General features: G+C 38.5%; 2 protein-coding genes across 2 annotated transcripts in view; both read right to left on the reverse strand.

Moving 5' to 3' along the window:
* The window catches only part of LOC133558359 (extracellular serine/threonine protein kinase FAM20C-like), a 122483-nt gene extending 113239 nt beyond the window's left edge, over nucleotides 1–9244 (reverse strand). The window contains exons 1-2 of the mRNA XM_061909677.1: nucleotides 9190–9244; nucleotides 7416–7499 (exon numbers count right to left, since the gene is read on the reverse strand). The gene's annotated coding sequence lies outside the window, so the exon portion shown is untranslated. The remainder of the gene's footprint in view (nucleotides 1–7415; nucleotides 7500–9189) is intronic.
* Nucleotides 3660–10993, reverse strand: LOC133558386 (dynein axonemal light chain 4). The gene is made up of 4 exons (XM_061909738.1): nucleotides 10863–10993; nucleotides 9190–9269; nucleotides 7416–7499; nucleotides 3660–4501 (listed from the first exon to the last, which is right to left on the reverse strand). Exons 2-4 carry the CDS (start codon nucleotides 9259–9261, stop codon nucleotides 4337–4339), a joined length of 321 nt encoding a protein of 106 aa, XP_061765722.1. The 5' UTR covers nucleotides 9262–9269; nucleotides 10863–10993; the 3' UTR covers nucleotides 3660–4336.
* Nucleotides 10994–18379: the final 7386 nt, after the last annotated feature.

Consider the following 18379-nt stretch of genomic DNA (forward strand, 5'->3'; position numbering starts at 1 on the left):
TAGTTATCTACTACGTATATGGGTTTTTGTAACAATTCCGAAACAAATCAGAGGTACCACTGTACTCTGATACATTGTTATATACAAACCCCGTTTCCATATGAGTTGGGAAATTGTGTTAGATGTAAATATAAACGGAATACAATGACTTGCAAATCATTTTCAACCCATATTCAGTTGAATATGCTACAAAGACAACATATCTGATGTTAAACTGATAAACGTTTTTTTTTTGGGCAAATATGTATTAACTTTACAATTTGATGCCAGCAGGTGAAGGTGGCAATAAATACTGATAAAGTTGAGGAATGCTCATCAAACACCTATTCGGAACATCCCACAGGTGTGCAGGCTAATTGGGAACAGGTGGGTGCCATGATTGGGTATAAAAGCAGCTTCCTTGAAATGCTAAATAATTCACAAACAAGGATGGGGCGAGGGTCACCAATTTGTAAGCAAATTGTCGAAAAGTTTTAGAACAACATTTCGCAACGAGCTATTGCAAGGAATTTAGGGATTTTACCATCTACGGCCCGTAAAATTATCAAAAGGTTCAGAGAATTTGGAGAAATCACTGAACGTAAGCAATGATATTACGGACCATTGATCCCTAAGGCGGTACTGCATCAAAAACCGACATCAGTGTGTTGTACAGGATATCACCACATGGGCTCAGGAACACTTCAGAAAACCACTGTCAGTAACTACAGTTGGTCGCTACATCTGTAAATGCAAGTTAAAACTCTACTATGCAAAGCGAATGCCATTTATCAACAACACCGAGGAACGCCGCCGGCTTGCCTGGGTCCGAGCTCATCTGAGATGGACTGATGCAAAGTGGAAAAGTGTTCTGTGGTCTGACGAGTCCACATTTCAAATTATATTTGGAAACAGAGGACATGGAGTCCTCTAGAACAAAGAGGAAAATAACCATCCGAATTGTTATAGTCGCAAAGTTCAAAAGCCAGCATCTGGAATGGTATGAGGGTGCATTAGTGCCCAAGGCATGGGTAACTTACACATTTGTGAAAGCACCATTAATGCTGAATAGTCCATACAGGTTTTGGAGCAACTTGTGTTGTCATACAAGCAACGTTATCATGTATGCCACTGCTTATTTAAGCAAAACAATGCCAAGCCACGTGTTACAATAGTGTGGCTTCGTAGTAAAAGAGTGAGGGTACTTTCCTGGCCCGAATGCAGTCCAGACATGTCTCCCATCGAGAATGTGTGGCGCATTATGAAGCCTAAAATACAACAACAAGACCCCGGACTGTTGAACAACTTAAGCTGTACATCAAGCAAGAATGGTAAAGAATTCCACTTTCAAAGCTTCAACAATTAGTTTCCTCAGTTCCCAAACGTTTATTGAGTGTTGTTAAAAGAAAAGGTGATGTAACACAGTGGTGAACATGCCCTTTCCCAATTACTTTGGCACGTGTTGCAGCCATGAAATTCTAAGTTAATTATTATTTGCAAAAAAAACAAAAAAACAGTATATGAGTTGAACATCAAATATCTTGTCTTTGTAGTGCATTCAATTGAATATGGGTTGAAAAGGATTTGCAAATCATTTTATTCCGTTTGTATTTACATCTAACACAATTTCCCAACTCATATGGAAACGGGTTTTGTACAAATGTGCTTACAGTATAAAAAGCTGCACTGTGGTTTTGGCATCAAACAGCTGTTGTTGTTTTTTTTTGTTTTTTTTACATAAGACAGAGATTTTTAGAATGTGGCAGAATGACACCCCCACAATATTATATTATATAATCACTGCAATTAAACCGATAATGACTTGGAAAGAGACCGCAGCACTTAAAATAAAATATAACAACCACAAATAATAGAAATAGAAAAAAATACTATTAGTTTTAAAAGATAAACTGGACATGTTTTAAAAATCTAGAAGATTGTTGTTATAAAATTGATAATAAAGATGACAGTGAGGACGTCATTATTATTTAAGGTTCATTATTATTTAAGGTGGGGAAAATAATGGATTTATAGATGCATCACAATTTGGAAATGGGCGCGATTGTAAAATCGATTAGTAAACATCAATAATAGATTATTTATTCATTGTAAATATAGTAATGCAGACAGTTACAAAATTTATAAAACAGCAGCGAGCCACCTCATCCGACCAGCTCCTTTATTTTATGGCACTTATGACCCAGTTTTGCACACCTTTCCATTAATTAAATAAATGTAGTAGGAATTAATTAAACTGTTTATTACAAATGCGATAGTGAAACGAAAATACATGTAAAACTGCATTAGTATTTATAAAATAAAGATGCATCAAGAGTTTCCCAAAGATTCCCACTTTTTAAGTATATGTGTATGTACTAAGTATAGGTAAACACGCCATCTTTATTAAAATAATGAAATAATGAGGGACAAGCGTTAAAAATGGATGGATGGATGAGTATGATATGCAGTACAATTGGGATGACTATGATTTTCTATACATGCATTAAGTATATAGATATGGGAGGTTTTCTTAAATTTGTAGTTTTATATAAATGTTTTCTGTATTTTTTTTCATAAATGACATTCACTGTATTTATTATTTCTTTAAAATGATTGTTAAAGGACAAGGCATTAAATAACTTTGTGAACCCATTGCAATAAAGTAAAAAATAAAAATAGTGAATATTGTGTAATTTTGCTCTCAACCCAGACAGTACAGGAACTTTAAACAAAAATAAAACTTGCCATTAAAAATATAAATGAATACAATATAGATGTTTGTGCAGCCCTTTGAGACACTAGTGATTTAGGGCTATATAAGTAAACATTGATTGATTGATGTTTACGTGATTTCAAATTTCCCCTTTGAAATCACACACCTTGAACACTCCTGCTCTAGACCTTCCAATGAATTTAGAAATTGGTGTTTCCAATAACTACATTTTAAAATGAGGCTGGCAGCATTCAGGTTTAAGTGTGAATTTGTGAATGTTGGGTTGAGAACTGAAGGTGGACTTAAGCTGACAGTACAGGGATGGCGTGGCGCCGTTGGTAGAGTGGCCGTGCCAGCAACTTGAGGGTTGCAGGTTCGATTCCCGCTTCCACCATCCTAGTCACTGCGGTTGTGTCCTTGGGCAAGACACTTTACCCACCTGCTTCCAGTGCCACCCACACTGGTTTGAATGTAACTTAGATATTGGGTTTCACTATGTAAAGCGCTTTGAGTCACTTGAGAAAAAGCGCTATATAAAATATGATTTCACTTCACTTCACCCTTGCCCTTAATGGGTTCCTGGTTAGCGCCTTGCATGGCAGCTTCCGCCATCAGTGGGTGAATGTGGAAATGGTGTCAAAGTAGTTTGAGTTCCTTAAAAAAGGTAGAAAAGCGCTATATAAGTATAACCCATGTACAGTTATTGGCTACTAATTAGTGACACGGTTTCTAACCACTTCCCTCTCAGGTGTATTGAATAATTTTGTGTGGCATTTCCTCCTTTTCTTTGTTCTGTGGTAAAAGTTTTTGTAGAACTTGGCTAATTATTCCTTGGTGGCATGGACATGCGCTCGATAAAACGTTCAATCATTGCATCGCTTGATGCAATGACTGACAGGAATGTTTATGTAACTGCTTTTCCAAATTCACCTTCTACCTACAGAAAGTAAACACAATGATGCACCAATGCAGTTTTCAGAGTTTATTCATTATTGTGTAATTATATCAGTTCTCTCTCTCTTATATACTGTAGTTGCTTTGTACTGGCAAGTGTCCTCCTTGCACGCACACACACACACGCACGCACACAAGTTATAACAAACAACTTTTTACAGCAAGAAAGAAAGGTAGCATAGGTCGTTTGTAAGAAGATGACAATTGTTAAAAGTTGCATCAAACTATGTACACGTTTAAAAAATATCAAAAGTTGTATTGAAAGACAAGTGTAAGAAAAGAGACAACATGGATATTTTACTGTCGCACAAAAAGTGGTGGAAAAAAAAACAATAGTGTCCCTGTGTGTGTGTGTGTGTCCAGCACACACACACACACACACACTCACAAACAGAGCCCAAACATGCACACCAAGACGCTCCCTGCAGAGGAAAGAGGAGAAAGGGGTTTGGAGACCCTGCCCTGCTGTAAAAGTTGACACCATGGAAACAGCTAAAAGGAAAGAAGTGGCAGATAAGGCAGGAAGCTACTGAGATGTCACAGTCCTTCACCGCTAGTCCAACAGGGTGAGATGCTTTGTCCTCCAAATTAGGAACATGTCACCCGCTATAGCCAGAGTCCAATCAAAGGCTGGTGTTCTTTCTCCCATTTGGCGCCCAGAGAGGTGTTAGTGTGTGTGTGTGTGTTGTGCTACGAGCACTTCCACACACACACGGCCAGACTCCCGCCGAAGAACATGTAAAGCAGGTTCTTTACCTCGTGCGTCACCTCAAAACCGAAGCCTTCGCCGATCACCACATGCCACGAGCTGCCGAATTTCTTGTCCATGGACTCCTTGATCATCTTGGCGGCGCTCTAAAGGCCGCCGAGCGAGACGTCACACGTGCAAGAAAAGAAAAAAAAGCTAATTCAGATCATATTGCACACCCGGCGTTTCCTATACATTAATTTATTTGTGTTGGTCCACCATGACTAATTTTGACCGGAATGAAAAGACTTAGATTTATTCTTATTTTGATTTTTCCGTACAGAGCCTTTAGTTCAAAATTACCATGTGGTACACATTTCAGAGATCTAAATGCAGGGCATCTCCAAAAGCCCAGTGGAGTGTGCATCACCACTGCAGTGGAAGAGTGAGGCGTGGAAGAGTGCAGAACAACTCCACAATCATGCAGCCCAGACTTTAACTAGTGATAGTGCTAAGAAGACAGAACCTGGAGACACCCTTCATTTGGTAACCCATCCATCCATTTTCTACCGCTTGTCCCTTTTGGGGTTGCGGGGGGTCGTTGGAGCCTATCTCAGCTGCATTCGGGCGGTAGGTGGGGTACACGCTGGACAAGTCGTCACCTCATCGCATTCAGTGAAAAACCGTATCCCGAGGGTTTTAAAGGTGAAGCCTAGGGGCCATTTGCGGACAACGGCTCGTTTCTATGAGCCCATGGGACATTGTAGAAATGTTTATTTTTTAACAGCAAAAATTTTAAAAATAGCTTAATGTAAGCTTAATATAATAAGAAAATGATGAACTGATGATACTAATCACGAATATTATGTTCCTGAGCCCATGTCGTGATATCCTTCAGAGATTGATGTTGGTTTTTGATACAGTGCCGTCTGAGGGATCGAATGTCACGGTCATTCAATGTTGCTTTCCGGCCAAGCCGCTTACGTGGAGTGATTTCTCCATATTCTCCGAACCTTTTGATGATATTATGGACCGTAGATGTTGAAATCCCTAAATTTCTTGCAATTGCACTTTGAGTCACGTTTTTTTTTAAACTGTTTGACTATTTGCTCACGCAGCTGTGGACAAAGGGGTGTACCTCGCCCCATTCTTTCTTGTGAAAGACTGAGCATTTTTTGGGAAGCTGTTTTTTATACCCAATCATGGCACCCACCTGTTCCCAATTAGCCTGCACACCTGTGGGATGTTCCAAATAAGTGTTTGATGAGCATTCCTCAACTTTATTAGAATTTATTGCCACCTTTCCCAACTTCTTTGTCACGTGTTGCTGGCATCAAATTCTAAAGTTAATGCTTATTTGCAAAAAAAGAAGTTTGAACATCAAATATGTTGTCTTTGTAGCATATTCAACTGAATATGGGTGGAAAATGATTTGCAAATCATTGTATTACGTTTATATTTACATCTAACACAATTTCCCAACTCATATGGAAACAGGGTTTGTACTTACTAAAAGTATAGTTCTCTCAATGTTTTATTTGATAATTTATATGCATACAATGCACAATATTACATTTTTATTTACACACATTTTTAGTTACGTAAGTATTTTGTTTATGACAGAAGTTTTGGTAACCTGTCTCTCACCAGATGCTTGTAGTTCGCTGAGCTCACCACAAGGGCCTAGGATCGAGGACAATGTAAACTCCTTCAAGACAGTAAAAAATAATGAACCAATCAGGATCGCCGGGTGGGATTTCATAGATGTGACATAGCGCCAAAGCAACTGTTTGATTCAAACAACAATGGCGGCACGCAGCGAAAAGTCGTGTGAAGTGAAGTGAATTATATTTATACTGCGCTTTTCTCAAGCAATTCACAGTGCTTTTACATAGTGAAACCCAACCAGTGTGGGTTTCACTGGGAGCAGGTGGGAAAAGTGTCTTGCACAAGGACATTGATTCTGTTATTGCAACTGTTTTGTCGAATCTGTCAAATATTAATTCTTTAAAAGATGAACAAAGAACTTTTCGCTCTGTCGTTATCCAATATGTCAGCTGTTCTGTTTTGGATTTCCCAGATTCTCTCTCATCAGCGTCACGGGTTGATTTCGATGTGAGTGGTTGAAGTAGCACGTCATTCAAGATAACGGACTAGTGGTTATACAATCACATACAATTGTTTTTTTACAAGGCCCCGCCTTCGGAAATACATCTCCTATTGAGAAGTACGAGATCCTTTTGTGGAGCTAAGCGAACTGCAAGGGTCTGGCGAGAGTCAGGTTAAAGTTTTAAGTTTGTACTATAATAATCTTTAATGTTGGAGATTATCATTTATTTGCATGCAATGTGCAATGCTACATTTTTGGTTAACTGAAGTCATTTGCTCAAGACAGAAGTGTCTCCCGGAGAAAGCTCCCCATGTAGTTCTTTGAAAATGATTCCTTAAAAAGTAAAATGGACATCTGGTATAAAATAAAACATTAAACAAATTTGGAATTTTGCTAAGAGTAAAATGCAGTGTATGCAGTGTCATGTCAAACGAGTTCCCGCAATTTCCCCCACATTGTTCTTTTTTTTCTTCTTTCTATTACCTCCTGCTCCGGTCTTGCTGCACCAAACATCTATTTAATGAAGTCAAATACCAAAAGGGAAACGAGAAATATACAACACTTCTCTTTTGTAAAACAATTCCGTACAGCAGATATGGCCATCTACATCAATAATATGATTTACCTGATTGGCTTGACAGGACATGTTAAAAAAATAAATAAATACCGGACAAAATTCTGAAAAATAATCGTAGAACTAAAAAAAATCTGATATTTTATTTTCAGGCCATATATCTCCCAGGCCTAAGTGGAACTTCTATAAATATATGACATAATTACACACATTTACACAGTGGAGTGAACTTTCTTGTATACCATGAAAACAGACTAAACAGTGTATTTATTTTGTTACGTGGGGCGAATGCCAGAATGTAGCTATAAATTAATTTCCATCTGTAGTCCCCTAGTAGGTTGACGGTTTGCACAGACAACATAAAAATCACATTAAAAACAATTGACAAGGTACATACCTCATTGTTTGTGGCAAACTTTTCGCAGGCTGTCACACACAGCTCCATCGTCTCCACCCTCATCTCCTCAGGCATGTCTGTGTGCTAGGGACATATCAATATGTTCTTATAGCAACTTCAGACCTTTATAACAGAATGTTTTTAGACCAAAAACACTTCATATTTTCTACAACTCGCTAGTGTTATCATATCTGAGTTAATGTGCAGAAATATGGGGAAACAACTACAAATGTGCGCTTTATTCACATAACTGTACACAGTATATATGTATGTGGAATTTAATTATGGAATGGATTAAGTAAAGCAATCAAACAATGTAGTAATGTGGTCCACTTCAAGAAACTCTTCAAACTTAGTGTTTACAAAGTACAAAGAAGAATTATGATTCCATCCATCCATTTTCTACCGCTTATTCCCTTTCGGGGTCACGGGGGGCGCTGGCGCCTATCTCAGCTACAATCGGGCGGAAGGCAGGGTACACCCTTTCGGAATTTATTTCATCCATACTTTCATTTTCAAAATAATCTTACTCATCTCACCATATAAAATGTAACTTACTTCAAGTATTTTTTATTTATTTATTTTTATTGTGATTACTTATGGAGTATATTGTGAATAAATTGAAAACAGGAAGTGATCAAAAGTTTTAGCAACTGTTATGCAAACAAAAAGGGGTAGGATTAAATCAGCTCTGCTTCTTCCTACTCCTTTTCGAACATGTTGAAAAGAGAAAAAGGAAATTGTGATGTATCATGTTGTATGCTTGCATGTTCGAAATAAACTCTAAACTCAAATTGTGTTACAAAAAAGATAAATTAGAATAATACATAATGTTGGATATAGAGAAAATACAAACCCTTTTTTTATTAAATCACAAATATTGAAATTCAACCGTAGCTAAAATTATGTACAAAGCCAACTATAACGTGCTACCCAATAATGTACAATTCTTAAGAAAAGAGGAGAAATATAACCTCAGAGGAAAATCTAATTTAAAACATTTGTATGCTCGTACAACACTTAAAACTTTTAATAGATCAGCATGTGGAATTAAATTATGGAACGGATTAACCAAATATGATTCGGTTTAAGAGACGGATCAGACTACAAGTGTTCGCAAAGTACGCAGAAGAATTATGATGAACATCTTGAACTCTTTTTTTGTTATTGAGACATGCACCTGGGGATAGGTTGATTGGCGACATTAAATTGGCCCAAGTGTGTGAATGTGAGTGTGAATGTTGTCTGTCTATCTGTGTTGGCCCTGTGATGAGGTGGCGACTTGTCCAGGGTGTACACCGCCTTCTGCCCAATTGTAGCTGAGATAGGCGCCAGCGCCCCCCGCGACCCCAAAAGGGAATAAGCGGTAGGAAATGGATGGATGGATGATTACTATGGTATATCATTTATTTGTTATTTTTTTGCTCACTGTTCTGTTACAGAGAACAATTAAATAAGATCAAATTGATATGGTATGAAAAGGGGTAGGATTAAATAAGCTCCGCTTCTTCCTACTCCTTTTTGGACGTGCTGTAATGAAACAACTGGAATTGAGTGATGCATTACATTGTATTGTATGCATGTTCGAAATATTCTGAACTGAACTGTATATGCTGAATCCATGGATAATACTAAGTTGCAGTATTTCACATGTGCATTATTGCACAAGTTGCACACCTTTTTTATATGTACAATGTCAGTGCGATCAAGCTGCATCACTGGCAGTGGTGTAGAGACACAAGTCCTAGTACTGTAAATAGTATGTCTTACTTACCCTGATGAGAGGGAAGCTGTGGAGTCTTTTGTAGTCGGCTTCTTCTTTCTTTCCCTCCCCTGTTCCTGCCATTCCGTCCCCTGCAAATGCATGTAATTAAAGGCCTACTGAAACCCACTATTACTGACCATGCAGTCTGATAATTTATACATCAATGATGAAATGTTAACATTGCAACACATGCCAATACGGCCGGTTTAGTTTACTAAATTACAATTTTAAATTTCCCGCGGAATGATGACGCGTGTTTGTGACGTCTCGGGTTGTAGCGGACATATTAGCCCAGCACCACTTACGGCTAAAAGTCGTCTCTCTTCATCGCATAATTACACATTAATTTGGACATCTGTGTTGCTGAATCTTTTGCAATTTGTTCAATTAATAATGGAGACTATAAAGAAGAATGCTGTTGGTGGAAAGCGGTGGATTGCAGCTGCCTTTAGCACCTAAACACAGCCGGTGTTTCTTTGTTTTTTGTGAAGCTTTAACACAGAGCGGTCAAGCGAACATGTTTCTCTACGTCAACCAGAAAGTTTTTGGATGGGAAAATTGTGATATTAAGTCCGCTCTTACCGGAGACTTGAGTGGATTATGCGACCTCCTCCTGTAGCTGTCAAAAAGGCAGCTTTGATCTTGACTACTCCATTGGCTTCTCTGAGAGACACTGGCGTTCACCGCAGCCCCCTGACTTTCAGGTATGACTTAATAACCTCACTAAAACACTATTAACACAATAAGGAGATCAGGGATTTTACAGAATTATCCTAGTAAATGTGTCTAATTACATCTGAATCGCTCACACTGCCGTCGCCTGGAGCCGTCACCTTTTCTTTCTTTTTTTTCTTTCTTTAGTGCTTCACTCTAACTTTCCTCATCCACGAATCTTTCATCCTCGCTCAAATTAATGGGGAAATCGTAGCTTTCTCTGTCCAAATTATAAACAATGTGAGGATGTGAGGAGCCCTACAACCCGTGACGTCACGCGCACATCGCCTGCTACTTCCGGTACAGGCAAGGCTTTTTTATTAGCGACCAAAAGTTGCGAACTTTATCGTCGATGTTCTCTACTAAATCCTTTCAGCAAAAATATGGCAATATCGCGAAATGATCAAGTATGACACATAGAATGGACCTGCTATCCCCGTTTAAATAAGAAAATCTCATTTCAGTAAGCCATAATGTACCCTTTTTAAAAGGCAGGGGGAGCTACCAAGTGCACTTAGCAACAACACATTATGTACACTTGTTAAAAGGCAGGGGGAGCTACAAAGTGCACTTAGCAACAACACATTATGTACACTTGTTAAAAGGCAGGGGGAGCTACCAAGTGCACTTAGCAACACTGAGCAACAACACACCTGAGCGAGTAAACTACCTAGCTAGCAACATCAAGACATGAACACAGTACTATGTAGAAAGAAAATGCATTATATCTACACAACTAGCAAGTTTATAGGTTTCAAATATACAACATGTGTTATTATGATAAACAACCAGTTTGTAAACAAGAGGAGTTAACTGGCTACACAGCATTTACAAGCTACCCAGCTAGCTTAGCCTGTAGCTCCATAGCGAACAGCTGACGCTTTCTCTCGCTTTGGCTGACGCTCGGCGGCGGTTCTCGGCTTGATAAGTTCGGGTAAAAACTGCCGGGTAGCACAGGCGTGACTTACTTATGAGCCGTTTGGACTCAAGTCCCGACTGTTTTCAGTCCCACGGTCGGTTGTTAGGGTGACATTTTAAACAGAGCGACACATAGTGGAGGAAGTCCCGCCCACTGTGGAAACACAACGCTGCTATTGGCTCTTGCTTTGTCAATCAGCAACTCAGCGTATACTTCGAAACAATGTGTTGTATTATTATTCAAATAAGAAACTCAGCGTATACTTTAAAACAATTTTTTATTTTAAAATATGTATTTTGTCAATGTGACCGATCCGTATATTTTCATCATATAGTGTATATATTTTTGTTCATCATCATTGTGTTTGTGTTAGTTGCAACAGTGTATTATAGTAGTATAAGTATTCTAGCACTGCGATGAGTTAGTGACTTGTCCAGGGTGTACCCCGCCTTCCGCCCGATTGTAGCTGAGATAGGCACCAGCGCCCCCCGCAATCCCAAAGGGAATACGCGGTAGAAAATGAATAGATGGATATAATCTTTAATGTGCTTTTTGGAATTATAGTTTATGAATATTTTAGATTTTTTAATTAATATTTTTTATGATATTATTTTTTTTAATTGTCATTTTATATGTCTTAATATATTATCGATATTGTTTTCTAGTTTTTTCATTTTGCATTAGAGTGTGTATATTTTTTTTATTTTTTTTAGACGTTTAGAAGTATTATGTTTTTTTGTTTGGTAAAAAAAATAAGAAAAAAGTCTAACATACAAATAATTTAGATCTATTTTAATTAATATTGTCATTTGAGGAAAACTTGTAAATTATTGTTACAAGAAATTCGGTTGCATGTAAAAAAAATAGAGGGTAACAGTGCAGAGCAAGAAAACAATTATATAAAAATATACAAATTATGTTGATTTTTTTGTAATATGAAGAACATTTCTAAATTAGTGTTACAGCATTAGGTTGCTTGTAAAAAAAATCATAAAATACAGACAAAACAGTTGCAGGTGCTGTTCTCTTTACATTTTATGCTAATAACAATTTTCTGGATGGATTATGTATTATTTAGTAGTAGTGTATAAGTAGTAGGACGATGTAATAATTCAGTAGTGAGTACAGGATATATTACAGACAAACCTACAATAAATCCATAAATAATAAAGAACACATTGGCCAAACTAAAATTTTATGGTGACAAAGACAGATGATATTCAAACTAACAGAAACATTACAATTAAGTTTCCATACACTTGTAAAGAACATAATGTCATGGCTGTCTTGAGTTTCCAATAATTTCTACAACTCTTATTTTTTTGTGATAGAGTGATTGGAGCACATACATGTTGGCCACAAAAAAACATTCATTAAGTTTTTTTTGTTTTTTTTTATACATTTATTATGGGTCTCCTGAAAATGTGACCAAATCTGCTGGGTCAAAAGTATACATACAGCAATGTTAATATTTGGTTACATGTCCCTTGGCAAGTTTCACTGCAATAAGGCACTTTTGGTAGCCATCCACAAGCTTCTGGTTAAATTGTTGACCATTCCGCTCGACAAAATTGGTGCAGTTCAGCTAAATGTGTTGGTTTTCTGTAATGGACTTGTTTCTTCAGCATTGTCCACACGTACTTTGGGATGGGCATGCCCAAACCTTAATTCTAGTCTGATTAAACCATTACTTTATCAGTTTTGACGTGAGTTTGGGGTCAATGTCCTGTTGGAACACCCAACTGCGCCCAAAACCAACCTCCAGGCTGATGATTTTACGTTGTCCTGAAAAATTTGGAGGTAATCCTCATTTTTCATTGTCCCATTTACTCTCTTAAAGCACCCGTTCCATTAGCAGCAAAACAGGCCCAGAGCATAATACTAGCACCACCATGCTTGATGTTAGGAATGTTGTTCCTAGGTTTAAAGGCCTCACCTTTTCTCCTCCAAACATATTGCTCAATATTGTGGCCAGACAGCTCATTTTTTGTTTCATCTGACCACAGGAATTTCATCCAGAAGGTCTTATCTTTGTCCAAGTGATGTCAGATGAAACACAAATTTAGCTGTTAGGCCACAATACCCAGCAATATGTTTGGAGGACAAAAGGTGAGACCTTTAATCCCAGGAACACCATAACTACCGTCAAGCACAGTGGTGGTAGTGTTATGCTCAGGGCTGGTTTGCTGCCAATGGAACTTGTGCTTTACAGAGAGTAAATGGGTCAATGAAAAAGCAGGATTACCTCCAAATTATTCAGGACAACCTAAAATCATCAGGCCGGAGGTTGGGTCTTGGGCGCTGTTGGGTGTTCCAACAGGACAATGACCCAAACACACGTCAAAAGTGGTAAAGGAATGGCTAAATCCGACTAGAATTAAGGTTTTAGAATGTCCTGACTTAAACGTGTGGCCAATGCTGAAGAAAAAAGTCCATGTCAGAAAACCGACACATTTAGCTGAACTGCACCAATTTTGTCAAAAGGAGTGGTCAAAAATTCAACCAGAAGCTTGCCAGAAGCTTGTGGATTGATTGATTGATTGATTCATTGATTGATTGATTGATTGATTGATTGAAACTTTTATCAGTAGATTGCACAGTACAGTACGTATTCCGTACAATTGACCACTAAATGGTAACACCCGAATAAGTTTTTCAACTTGTTTAAGTCGGGGTCCATGTTAATCAAGTCATGGTAATGGCTTTTCATGGATGGCTACCAGAAGCGCCTTATTGCCATGACATTATGTTCTTCACTAGTGTATGTAAACTTTTGACCACGACTGTACATATATTGTCCTATTTAATAGTCTATAGTGACTTGCCTATGTGCCATAAAACAAATACAATTTATTTCAATCATGTTTTTAAAAAATGTACAGCAGGATAAACAACCACACCTGCATTTAATTTAACTCATCACAACACGTAATCTCTTTTGCTAAATGTGCCCAATATTTGCAGGAATATACTTTTAATTATGCTGGTTTTTGTATTTTACATATGCAGTTTTTTGTAATTCTATAATTTATTTTTACTTATTTATGATATTTTTGGTATAATTTTTTTAAATTAATATAATGGCTAGTTTTATGTATTGATGTTCATTTTGAGCCTTATTTTGTTCATCTTTACACATTGTTTAATAATAATACTTCTACTTATTTTCACATTACTGTGATGTTGATGTGTTGAAAGGCTGTTGCTACCACTATCCGACTGAAACATCCCCGTTACCGAATGTGACCGACCTTGTGCAGGAAACATCTGGATGGAATCCCCAGGTGGATCTATTCTGACCCAGAATTTCAGTGGAAGCTCTAAAATTCATCAATCTTGCTAGTGCAGCCTCTCGGCCTCACACTCCCGCTCTGTATTCCCTTTAATCTGAACAAGTCCTCCCTTCTGTGAGTGGATTAGAGTGGATTATCAATCCATGGACAGGCAGGCAAACAGATCTCATAACGACAATATTCTTCATCTCACGTCTGGGCTCTCCGTCTGCAACTCTTATGATGTAACCGAAAGGTGAACTATAGTATACATGCACAGTGTGTGTTATAATCAGTAGGATAATTGCACAGCATTATTAGTACAGTATGTCATGATGGAGTTCATCGAGGTCAATCCAAATGACCCAGTTTGTTTGCAACATAAATCAAAGAGCAAGGCTGACTGCCAATAGTTTATGGTAAAATGTTAGGGGTGTAACGGTTATTGTACATATTGAGGTATTACTGTTTCAAAGTCTTCACAATAATGCTGTGACGCTTGACGGTGTCAAACAAAAACTCGGTGTGTCGTTTTTTTTCTGGCGCTTAAGCGTTTGCCGTGTCATAAAATTGACTGCATCCCCCAGAATCCTCTGTGCAGCACAGGGCTGACAAGGTGGGGGATGTTGAACGCCGTAAGCAGGAGGTGAAGTTTGTTCATAGTTGATCAGAAGAATAATTTGTTTGGACACTTCCTGGTAAAAATTATCCAAATCCATCCATAATTGTTGGATTAATGTTGCTCACAAACACAAAAACCCTGGCACAAACAATCTCTTTGGCCAAGGTAAAAAAGTCTGCATTCTACAAAGAAAACCGTCTCGAGCGATCCCAGGCCGACACAGCCAGCCAGTCAAGTTGCACTGTCCAGAGGGAAATCTCACAAAAAAAACTGTACACTGATGGAAATTACAGTAAATTTAAAAGGGAATAAGCGGTAGAAAATGGATGGATGAAAAGCTACTTGATAAATCCTCTAACCATCTATCCATTTTCTACTGCATGTTGTTGCGGGGTGGGTGAGAGCTGGAGCCTATCCAGGTGCACTCGGGTGGAAGGCAGGCTCATCCTGGTCAAATCGCCACCTCATAAACTGTCACCCAGAAAAAATATTTGGGTGACTTGGGCAGGGACAATGCAGGACGTGCTTAGCAGGAGCTCCGTGTAAATGTGATAATTTTAATTTTTATTGGCACTTTTGTTAACTTTAGCCATCACCTCTACTATATTTTTTTTACTAATCGGTCGTAGGGCTGGTCGCTATATCGACATATTCGAGATAATCGCGGGTTTGTCTCTGTGCGGTATAGAAAATGACTATCGTGATATTCAAGTATCCGTTCTCACACAGTTGCTTTTAGCTGTGGGCATTACACTGCATGTGTTTCCCACTCTTTCTTGTCTCTCCTTCTCACAGAGACGTCAAACAAGTGCACCTTCTTACATACGTCACGTGTGCAAAGTCACACGCTCCCACGGAGCAGACATGTAGCGACATGGTAACGGTGCGGTGCGGGTGGTAATACGAGAGAGAGAGAATGTGCGAATCTGGTAACAGATTGAGGAAGAATTAATTCCCAAGAAAAACAGCACGGGATCCATCGTCTGACGGTTGTTTGCCTTCAAGCGGGAATATGTTGAACATTTATGCGGCAAAAGCGTTGCTACAAAAAGTAGCATCATTTTAAAAGTCACCCACTAGAGAATGAGTGCTTGAAACTGTGCATGTCAACATACCCGTGCTGGTGCCACAGCAACAAAATGGCGAAGCTAGAGCTGGGCGATATATCGATACAAACGATATATCGCAGGTTTGTCTCTGTGCGATATAGAAAATAACTATATAGTAATATTCGATTATTTGTTCTCCCACACTTGCTTTAAGCTGCGTGCATTACATTACTGGCGTTTCTCACTTCTTCTTGTGTCACCTTCTCATAGAGACGTGAAACAAGCCCGCCTTCTTACATACGTCACATACTCTCGCACGTCTAGCGTCAAACGCACTCGCCGAGAGCTAACGTTAGCATGTTAGCTGAGGCAGGTCGAGTTGCATTTAGCTGCCGGCATCACTCAACAGGCGTTTCTCACTCCTCGTCTCTTTCTCACGTAGACGGAAAAAAAGCCCGCCTTCTTACATACGTCACATACTCTCAAGTGTCTAGCTTCATAGCTCTCGCCGAGAGCTAACGTTAGCTGAGGCAGGTCGAGCGGAGTAGAGCTTGTGACATTACAAGAGAGAGATGGTGTGAAACTGATCACAAATGGAGGAAGAACAATAAATGCCCAACATAAAGAACAGGGGGTCCATCATCTGGCGGTGGTTTGGCTTCAAGTGGGAAGATATTCAGCAGACAACAGCAATAAACTTTTCAACGTATATACTATTTTGATGAACCTGTCTGATGACTGTATTATGCTGATAGTATATGTTTGTACCATGAATTGATTAACGTGGACCCCGACTTAAACAAGTTGAAAAACTTATTCAGGTGTTACCATTTTGTGGTCAATTGTACGGAATATGTACTGAACTGTGCAATCTACTAATAAAAGTATCAATCAATCATTGCAAAGTATGCAGCAGAAGTGTTACTACAAAAGGTAGCAACACTATTAATTTGTTTTTTCATTTAAAAAGTCACCCGCGAGAGAATGAGCAGTATTTAATAATTACACTTTTGGTCAATTGACTTAGTTGTGATTTTCCTCTTTGCATGAAAGTTTAAAAGTAGCATATATTAATGCAGCATGAAGAAGAATGTTTTAATGTAGACACAGAATCATAATACTGCTGTGATTATATGTATCAAGTGTTCATTCAAGGCCAAGGCAAAATATCTTAATATATATCGTATATTGCAATATGGCATAAAAATATTGCGATATTAATATAAGCCAATATCGCCCAGTCCTAGGCGAAGCCACTATTTCCAGATCAACACCGTAGTATAAATGTCCATATGTCGACATAAGACCCTAATTCAGTAGTGTACACAATTTTGGAAATAGGAGCTAAAAGGTGCTGTCCACGCATGTGGGCACTAAGGCCTTTAGAGGTTAAATGGTTGGGTTTTGGCATCTTATTTGTCCAGCTCCAACACTCATTTTTTAACACTTTACAAAAAATACATAGACGGCAAATTCTGTAGCTTGCTAGCTCGTTTGCGGTAGCTTTGTGAAACTCTTATTTTGTTAGCACAGGCAGGATGGAGCAACATTTTTATTGTGAAGACAGGAACAGTGCGGTTGGTCTTTATTTAGGCTTTTGACGGCATGTAAGGCGCAAGAGTCTGTTGAAATAAAACGTTTTTCTCGCCTTCCCAAGTTCCTGTCAGTCTTTTTTTATTTTTTTTATTTTATGAGTTCACAGCACCCAGCATTATCTCACAAGATCCTCGGGTGCCGCAAATGTCGATCAAGTCACGAAAGTAACGTTGCGATTGCTAATATTTGGTACTATTTTTTAATGACTGGCTGGCGAATTGACTGACAGACCCTTCGCAACATACCGTTAGCTCCCCCTGATATACATGATGTAAGTATATACATATAATGTAATAAAGGGCACATTTATTATAACATTTAAAATATATGCATTTTATCCAACTTTTTTTATTGACTTTTTCACATATACAGAAAAAAGGTGCAAGTCGAAACAGTACAATTTTAAAGTCAGTGAATTCTTCATACCTTTACCCCTAAAGCCACCCAACCACCCTCCCACCCCACTCAGGTCGAACCAACCAGGGACACATGGCACAAACAACAAGTAAGACGACAAAGATACACACATTCACACATACACCCATACAAGACCAAAACAGAAAGAGACTAAAAGGAGAGAAAAAGGGAGAAAAAAATAAAAAATAAAATAAATAATACTAATACTAAATAAAAGGGAGATTATTCCTCATCTGCGTCTGGACATAAGTCAAGAGAGTTGACATACAGTAAGAAAGGACTCCATGAACTTTCAAACACTTGAGCAGAGCCATTTAGTGAAAACCTAAGTTTTTCCAATTTTAAATAGTAAAGAACCTCTTTAATCCAACGGCCGTGTGATGGGGGGTGAGCCAGCTTCCAATTGAACAAGATCAGTCGCCTGGCCAGCAAGGTCGTAAAAGCCACAGCGCGTTTTAGTGGCACAGGGCATGTGCTATCAGGGCATATGCCGAAAATGGCTGACAATGGGTTGGAGGGAAAGTCTTGACCGTATGCCTTTCCGATAGTGTCAAAAATGTCCTCCCAAAAGGAACATAATTTGGAGCAGGACCAGAACATATGGACATGA

The sequence above is a fragment of the Nerophis ophidion genome, linkage group LG01 (genome assembly GCF_033978795.1).
Source record: "Nerophis ophidion isolate RoL-2023_Sa linkage group LG01, RoL_Noph_v1.0, whole genome shotgun sequence".
In the NCBI taxonomy this organism is placed as follows: Eukaryota; Metazoa; Chordata; class Actinopteri; order Syngnathiformes; family Syngnathidae; genus Nerophis; species Nerophis ophidion.

What these genes read in the sequence shown, in the direction of transcription:
- LOC133558386 (XM_061909738.1), bottom strand. Translation starts at nt 9,261, where the DNA reads ATGGCAGGAACAGGGGAGGGAAAGAAAGAAGAAGCCGACTACAAAAGA. An exon ending in ACAGCTTCCCTCTCATCAGG is followed by an intron (nt 7,500 to 9,189) that starts GTAAGTAAGACA and finishes ATATGTCCCTAG; the next exon opens with CACACAGACATGCCTGAGGA. An exon ending in AGTTTGCCACAAACAATGAG is followed by an intron (nt 4,502 to 7,415) that starts GTATGTACCTTG and finishes GGCGGCCTTTAG; the next exon opens with AGCGCCGCCAAGATGATCAA.